The sequence below is a fragment of the Camellia sinensis genome, chromosome 9 (genome assembly GCF_055761805.1).
Source record: "Camellia sinensis isolate YWXY chromosome 9, ASM5576180v1, whole genome shotgun sequence".
In the NCBI taxonomy this organism is placed as follows: domain Eukaryota; kingdom Viridiplantae; phylum Streptophyta; class Magnoliopsida; order Ericales; family Theaceae; genus Camellia; species Camellia sinensis.
This window is the reverse complement of record NC_138969.1, coordinates 68,902,006-68,910,862: the sequence shown is the minus strand read 5'-3', so window position 1 is coordinate 68,910,862 and position 8,857 is coordinate 68,902,006. Positions and strand designations below refer to the sequence as shown.

Here is an 8,857-nt window from a genome sequence, read left to right as displayed (position 1 = left end):
GAGGCACAGTTTTCTTTCAGTGCCAAATTTCAAGTCAACAGTGCAGCTTTCGGGTTATTAGTTAAAAGCACAAAATTTCCAAAGGTCCAACAAAATGTAAAAACTTTTAGTTGTCATGACACCCAAACACTAGTCCATGCAAATTTAAGGTCCTAATTCAAAAACGAAAAGCACTAGCCTCTTCAATCTAGGGAGATTCAAGGTCATTTAAAATTCAACATAGTCATATTTCAGTAAGAAAAAATGTGTGAAATTGGTAGCATTAGAAAAAGGCCCTCAACTGATGAATAGAAACTTATTTTAAGACAATTAAGGTGAAGACGCTTGCGTTCTCTCTTTCACACACAATTCAAGTGGACTAAGAGCAAACCCTTAATAATTTAGTATAATGTTAATATCTCGTTATGATTAAATGCATAATATTATTATTTAATATAATAAATCATCATATGTAAATGTAATAAATATTATGTATCAGATGTGATAGTTATTAAATTATATTGAATCTAATAATTACATTTAAATAGTATTTATCATACCATGTGATAATTTATTATTGAATGATAATATTACATGTTAATAATTATACGATACGGCTATTACACTCATTTTTAAGTCAAACCCCTTTGCACCCACACACCATTCAAGTGAACCATTACTAATGCCCCCTCCTGCCTCTCGGGCCGACCCAAGGCCTAAGTCACTCAAGTAGTGGCTTTAAGCCACGATTTGAAAGAGAACCCAAATTTTTCTTTGATCAAAATTACAATAATATTTTATCTAGAGATAAAGCCTACTAGCAACCATGAAGGGTGATGGAACAAGAAGGGTGATATGAGGTGCCAACACCTTTTGCACTTATAACCATGAAAACCCCAAACACAACCACTATCACAAAAGAAACAAAAACTACACTAAAATCGGACAAGCAGAGAAGCTTTATCTCTAGCTTATTTGAATTTCAAGAACCACAAATGAAACTTAGAAATATACTAATGAAATGATGACAAGTAATTTAGTGAAGTGCTAACATTACACCCGAAAGATCATAAACAAGATAAGAAAAGGAAAAGTTACAGACATATAAACTTACTCTAAATCATCCCACATCAACAAATTTTACAACTCCACATGAGAAGTAAAGTCGAAGTTATTTATTGAACGCACAGCTGATGAAGACAACGTAAGGATCACACCAACATATAGATTGTAGCCCCTAAGCATCCTCAGAGAAAATAGGGCAGTCATAAGCATGATTTTATTTGCTTGTATTTCCTACACAAACAAATTGAAACCCAAAAGAAAATTATGAGAAATCGAACTTAAATTTTCGGATAGGGTAAAATCTATTTTGTCATGCACACATATATGGAAGAGAGTTGTTGGGAGACACACCTTTGGATTTCATGTTTGATAAGATTTTCCTAGTCTTGTCTCAACCCATTATTTTCACAAACTTTTTTTATCTTACGTAATGCGTTAACTACATCTTGAATCTGCATTCGATCCCTTGGTGATTCCATTGAACATGCAACTCCAATTCTCAAGACAGAAACCAGATTGTCTTTAAGCCAACTTCTTGGCTCGTGTTCTGAAAGAATGCGGGGATCCACAATCTTCGGCACTTGGTCGGGCAAAGCACTCTCAACCAAGATATGAAGATTTAGATCATCCTTAAATACTTTATCAGTTGGTCTTTTACCTGTAAACATCTCCAAGAGAAGAATCCCATAGCTATACACATCGGCTATTGTGGAAGCCCTATTGCCCATGGCATACTCTGCAAATTGATTTAAGTGTTAGTACCCAACAGTTTGCAAATTGAGAGTCTGATTAATTCACATAGTTGTAATAGTAAAATAGTTTTTAAAATATAACCCAACTGTAGTTGGAAGAAACAATCTTGCTGAGGGCATAATGTTGCCTTTTCAAATATGTCAATAACAATTTTTCAATTTTTTGTGTTTGTACATGTGTGAGATTGGGAACACAGAATATGAAAACAAAACTGAATGTAATATGTTCTACTGAAAAAAATAAATTGGCTTTTGACTGAATCAAACAAAATGAGTCAAGCATGGACATTTCTTTCGTAATCAAATTTGTAAGTTTCCAAAAATGGAGTCACAGAGAGTTTGTGATGGCTTACAAAGAGTTTCCATCATTGGTTGTGCAAATTCAATGAATGATTTGAATATTTTTTTGTCAAACATTAGACGGCCTAGAAAAACTAGTGTGCTTTACCATCAGTTGTACTCACAAAAAAGGTTGTTCAAGTTGGATCGACTTAGTCTTTGGGATATATAGGCAAATTATAGCGATCCCGGGTTTACCCTTGTTGTATAGTGATCCGGACATGTGTCCGTGGATGTTGGTAGTTGATTATTACCTTGTTTACATCCTTTTTACTACGTATTTGAGTTATAGGATGTGTTGGGCGGATTTGTTTCAGGTTGGTTGAGTTTAGAAACCAAAACTAGTTGCCCAGATTTTTGGCCTGTCCGCTCGAGCGTAGGTGTTGGCGCTCGAGCGGGGAATACACCCATCCAGTATTTGTTGTGCAGTGTTGTACGCTCGAGCGTGGAGTTGGCCGCTCGAGCGGAGCTGTGTGAGTGGCCGCTCGAGCGTAGGGTTGGGAGCTCGAGCGGAGGCCTGGTTCTGCAAAAGTGCTCGGCGAGTGCATTCTGCGCTCGAGCGGGAGGTTGGACGCTCGAGCGGGAGTCTGTGAGTGACGCTCGAGCGGGGTGTTTTACGCTCGAGCGGGAGACTGGGTTTAAGTCCCGAAATTTGTGACTTTTCAAATCACTTTTTACTTTCTCTTCTCTCTCTTACTTTTCCAAAATCACCATTGTTGAGCCTCTCACTCTAGACTCTACCTTCTCTCTAGGTTTTGATCTAGTAGGAGTGATTTGCTCACCTTTGGCCTTTACAAAAAAGTTGTTGATCGTCGAGGGCTACATTTTAATCTGAAAATCTCGGGTTTTGGAGCACGTTGGGTTTTGTCGTCTTCTCCTTTGGGACTCCGAATTTGAGGTAGGGATATCCTACTCCTCTCTATGGATTTTGTCTTTAAATTTTGGTATTTTGAGATGTTGGGGTTGGTTTGGTAATTTTGTGAAAGTTTGGGGCTTTTGTGTAATTTTACAAAAGTTAGGGTTTTATTCATAATAAACCTAGATGCATGTTTGGCATAGAGAAATGGAATGAATGTTAAATCATTGATGAAAATGGGACCTAAGGGTTGAAATGTTAATTATGGGAATCGACCTAATTACATTGTTTAATTAATTGGGATGATTAATTGTGAGGAATGAGGAGATGAAATGTTGATTGAATATCCATTGTGCATTTATTTTCTGTTTAGAAATAACTGCTTTGGGCTATCGGTGGAGGATAGTCGTGATTGTTGTAGACAATGCATGATGATTAGGCAAACTGAAACTAATCTATGAAGTGTGTCATGGAACTTGACGGTTGATAGAATACATTAACTATATGTATTGAGTGTTTGTATATAGAACCCATGTGTTTGTATACGTTATGTGTAGAGGAGGAGAAAGGGGATGTACTCCGCGGTTTAGGGGAAGATAGGGGATGTACCTCTAAACCGGATAGTGTTGAGAGAAGATAGGGGATGAACTCCGTAGATACAGCTCATATGCTTGTCTAGAGAAGTGAAGATAGAGCTTATATGCTTATCTTTGTGATGTGTGGATATAGCTTTTATGCTTATCTGTGGATATTGTTGTTATACATATCTGTTGTAGAATGTGGATATAGCTTATATGCTTATCTGTGGATATTGTTGTTATACGTATCTGTTGAGAATGTGGGTAGTGCTTATATGCCTATCCGTTGAAAAAGGGAAAATGAAAAGTGACTTGGACTCATTAGTCGGTTGACATAAATATGTGATTTATGTGATTGTATCAGTGTTGGCCATCTATCAATTGCTAATATTTTAGTCATTGTTCATGGTTGGTTTAGTGTATTTCTACTGGGCTGTGGCTCACCCTATATGGGAATATCATTTTCAGGTGCAGGAAGCATGCCACCTCCAAGGACATAGCTGGGAGGCTAGAGGCGGACATATTTTGTCGCTTAACTTTTGATGTATTATATGTAACTTCAAGCCAAGGGCTTAATGTGTAAACGAGTTAGTACCCTTTTTTTGTAACCAAGTGTTAACTTGGAAAGCTGTAAGCCCGTATGGCATTTTGTTTTGATGTTAACATGTAATACATATGTATATGGAACTCTAATGAATAAAAGAATGTGGTTGGTTTGTATGTAAATGCATGTCTTATCTGATGGGTTAATGTCGTTATTTTGAGGGCGTTACAAAAATGCCAATATAACAAGGTTACAAGAAGATGAATCAACAATATTTCAAATTTTATTTTTTGGAATAAAAAACGAAAGCACAATATTTCAATTTTTTTTTTCTTTTTGTGAGGGAAGGGGGGTGGGTAGGATTTACAGTCCCCACCCACCCATTTTATACATGTGAGAATTTATTTTTTTGGCTTATTACCAGCATTTTGAAGATATATATACCAATGTGAATCCAACAATAAATCTCTCTGACTAAACAATACACCAAGTCACCCTAATTCCCTTAGGAATTGATTGCTTGTTCCATGATTTTCATCTTTTTCCAAATATTCCATATGACTTATATGAATCTAACCAGTAAAAATAGTTCTTTATTACATCGTTTCTAGAATTGAGACAATCTTAGTAAGCTTTTGGAATATGTTACAACTAATAAATGCTATAAGATATAAATGTTGGATTCTTCACATTGGCAAAAGTGGTGGGTCTCGATGTGCTTAAAATTACACACTAGAATCCTAACTAGATAAAAAAAAAAGGAAAATAAGTTCAGGTTTATGGACAAGTTCAATCCGGCCGATGACATCAAGCACAATTAAATTTCCATAAGATCAAAATGGTTGCATTTAGATTGAACTCAGAGTTGATTTGGTCATAATCCAAGGCATTTTGATGGTAACTACTAACTAACAAAAATACAGTTCAAAAGCAATTCTAGTTCGACAATCCATTCAAGCCAGGCAAGAACACACCCAAGAATGGCTAAAATGACAAAGCTATACAACATATCAGGGGGCAGTCATTGGCATGTGTGTCAAAGAGCTCTTAAAATAGGATATCAAAAGAAATGTACGTCTTTATAGTAAGCATATGTAGGAAGGGTAATGTTAAATTTCTTCTCGTGCGTTTGTGGTTGCATGATTATAGGGATTATAAAGAACCCATACCTGGAGCAACATAGCCTATAGTTCCCCTTACTGCAGTTGAATTGCTCTGATGTTGTACCACCTCATTTGAAATAATAATTTTGGCTAACCCAAAGTCTCCAACATGAGCGATCATCTCATCATCCAAAAGAACATTACTTGGCTTTAGATCACCATGAATAATTATTGAGTCACAGTGACAGTGAAGATACTCAATTGCAGAAGCAACATCTATGGCAATGTTTAGCCTTTGAATCAACTTTAGATTTCTGGATTCTTCTTCTTGTCCATTATTTTTGATTCCATCATGATGCAACCATTTCTCTAAGCTTCCATTGGCCATAAACTCATATACCAATGCCTTAAATTCATTACCTTGGAAATCCACACTAGAACAAGCGCTCAAAATTTTCAAGAGATTTCTATGTTTTATGGTTCTTAGTGCTTTGCATTCTGACATAAAACTTTTAGAAGCTCCTCTGAGTTGGAGATTGAGTACTTTTACTGCCACTATTATCTGAACTTGATCAAGAATTCCTTTGTAAACAGAACCATAGTTCCCAACACCAATTAGCTTGTCCTCTGAGAATCCATCAGTAGCTTTCAAAAGTTCTGCATAAGAAACCCGTAACAGATGGTGCTTGAGTGATGGCACGGAAAAGGCCTTCTTTCTTGAAACACGTCGCCAATGAAGGAATATGAATAAGCAAACCAACAAAATTGAACATAACACAAGAACAACCACAACAGTGAGTATCACTTTTATCTTGCGAGAGAGCTTATTCTTGTTGGACTTTGATGATGGGCAGAGAGGAAGACGCAAGTATGGAATGCCTCCACATAGATCATTATTACCAACCACCGAAATAGCACTTTCATTTCGAAAAATTCCTTCCATTGGAACTCGCCCATGTAGCTTGTTAAAAGATATATTCAACTTTTCTAAGTGGAGCTCACTTAGATAACTTGGGATCAACCCCGATAAATTGTTGCGTGAAAGGTCCAACTCTCGTAAACCCCTTAACTCTCTTAAACTTTGAGGTATCTCACCTTCAAATGAATTACCTTCCAAATGAAGCCATTCCAAGCTCAAACAATTGCTTAGAGAGTTCGGAATAGATCCTAATAATCTATTATTGGACACATCTAATGTTGCAAGATTTTTCAAAGACCCAACTTCTAATGGAAGAGAACCAGTCAACGCATTGTAAGATAAGTTGAAGGAAATTGAAATGGAAGAGAGACTCATAATTTCAGGGGGTATTGAGCCATGGAAATTATTATGAGCAAGATTTAAATCCAACAAGTTCTGACAGTTGCCGAGACTTGAAGGTATGCTTCCATGGATTTTGTTTTGAACCAAGTAGAGATCATTTAGCAAAGTCAAGTTACCTATTGAAGATGGTAATTGTGTGAAATAGTTTACGCCTAAGTAAAGTCCGTGCAAATTATGAAGTTTCCCAATGGTGGTAGGAATAGGGCCACTAAGATGATTCGTTGCCATATCAAAGATACTCAGATTGAGGAGGTTCCCAATACCTGATGGTAGGCTTCCATATATTTCATTGTCCTCCATACTAATTATGCTAACCTCGGAAGAGAGATTAGCTATGGACTCGGGCACCGGACCTCTGAGAAAATTGCCGCCAACGCTAAACGCTTGTAAACTCGTGCAATTCGTTAGTGATGAAATAAAACTGAGGTCATCCTGCAACAAATTTTCACCAACGCCAAACTTTCGTAGACTTAAAAGTCTTTCAAGATCTCTTGGCATTGGCCCCACAAAGTTGTTATAATCAAAGCCTATCTGTTGAAGTTTGGAAGCATTTGACAATGAAATAGGAAGTGGTCCTGTGAACTTATTTTCAGTAAGAAAAAGAAGCTTGAGATTGGGTAGGGTTAAGCCTATATCAGGAGGAATGCTTCCACGAAGTTGGTTATCAAAAATTTCAAACCAAGACAGAGTGGAGATGTTGTAAATGCTTGAAGGAACCTCGCCAGCTATATTGTTTTCAGAGATAAAAAACAATATCAAGCCTTGAAGTTGGGCAATTTCCTTTGGAATCTCTCCATGCAAAGCACATCGTCCTAAGGAAAGTTGGGTAAGAGAGGAAAGATTGCCAAGAAAAGGAGGGATGGTTCCTGAAATCTTGTTAATAGTTAAGCCTAAAAGTCTAAGCTTCCACAAAGATCCTAACTCGGCTGGGATGTTTCCGGTTAGGTTGTTGTCCATCAAGTTAAGGATTTCAAGATTTGAGCATTGGGAAAAGTTGGTGGGTACTTCACCATGAAATGAATTGTTGCTGAGTGAAATGTTTCGAAGTCGAAACAAGCGACCAATCTCTTGTGGGATTGGGCCATGGAAGCTATTGTTTTGAAGAATGAGGCTTTTGAGGAAGGAGAGGTTTCCAATATGAGGTGAGAGTGATCCCACCAGGCCTTGCGACCGTAGTCTCACCATCACGACTCTATTGGGATGTCGATGACTACACAAGATGCCATTCCAATCGCAGTAGTGCACTGAATCATTCCAGGATCTCAATGCCCCAAATGGGTCTTGATCAATGGCAGACTTGAAAGCAATCAAGGCTGATCTATCTGTCTCATTTTGCAAGCAAGTGGCAGGGGTGTTGCCAAAGCAACACCACCACACAATGGAGGTGAAGAAAATAATAAGCCAATTTGCCATGATTTTCTGATGAATCCAGCACCATGAAATGGTGTATATATATGATACTGAATTTATTGTTGTATGTTTGAAAGCAAAGAAAAGTTAGTATACTTCTTCTTCTGTTAGAGAAAGAACCACTGAAACACCTCCCCTAAAGTAACGAAGTTTGTTTGCCAGATTGGATGGGTTATTAGTACGATAGGATTGAATGAGGGGATTATTAGTGTCATTAAAAATGTAAAAATAAATTTTATTTGTTTGTATAGGAGTATGGTAATATTAGTTGGTTGTCATTTAATCTATAAATTTATGTAAAAGTCCTTAATATATAAAATTAATTTTATTATTTTTGTAAAGTGCGGATGTAATGATATTTTTACGTCCAATCTCGATCTCAAGGGATTGGACTGTGAAACACAACCCCTCATGGGATTGCTAATACCCCTTGGAAGAGATTCGTAGTCCCATGATATTATCACAAAGAGATAAACTTATTCACGGATGTACTGTGAATAATTTCTTTACACTATGTTTGGATCATGAATTTAAGGAGGAATTTGAAAAAAGAAAAAAGATGAGGCAAATTTAGCTGCTTCACCTTTTCCATTTCTTTTTTCAAATTACTAAATAAATTTATAATTCAAACACAATTTTATAATTTTCCAATAGGTTTCACTGGAGTACAATTAATTTCCTGCTATGGGTAACAAAGTTCAAGAATCTCATTAACCGAAAAGAATTTCCACGAGTAAAATTAATTGAAAAACCATAAAGGAACTATTCACGGCTGTGTCGTGAATAAGTTTATCTCTATTGGAGAATATGAGATCCACGAAATTGTTAGTCCAATTTCATCACTTTCAGACTAAAACAAACAAGGCCTAAGGGAGAGAAGAATAAGTCATTTCTACATTATATGACGATG

At 36.7% G+C, this 8,857-nt stretch overlaps 1 protein-coding gene across 1 annotated transcript; it reads right to left on the bottom strand.

Moving 5' to 3' along the window:
* Positions 1–918: 918 nt before the first annotated feature.
* On the bottom strand, positions 919–8,075 carry LOC114307584 (uncharacterized). Its single transcript, XM_028252985.2, has 3 exons — positions 5,283–8,075; positions 1,396–1,780; positions 919–1,275 (listed from the first exon to the last, which is right to left on the bottom strand). Exons 1-2 carry the CDS (start codon positions 7,948–7,950, stop codon positions 1,425–1,427), a joined length of 3,024 nt encoding a protein of 1,007 aa, XP_028108786.2. The 5' UTR covers positions 7,951–8,075; the 3' UTR covers positions 919–1,275; positions 1,396–1,424.
* Between the last annotated feature and the right edge of the window lie 782 nt (positions 8,076–8,857).

Bases quoted from the DNA above. Each gene is read 5' to 3' on its own strand.
- LOC114307584 (XM_028252985.2), bottom strand. From the start codon at position 7,950: ATGGCAAATTGGCTTATTATTTTCTTCACCTCCATTGTGTGGTGGTGT. The intron at 1,781-5,282 runs GTATGGGTTCTT...ATCAATTTGCAG, and splicing joins TATAGGCTATGTTGCTCCAG to AGTATGCCATGGGCAATAGG.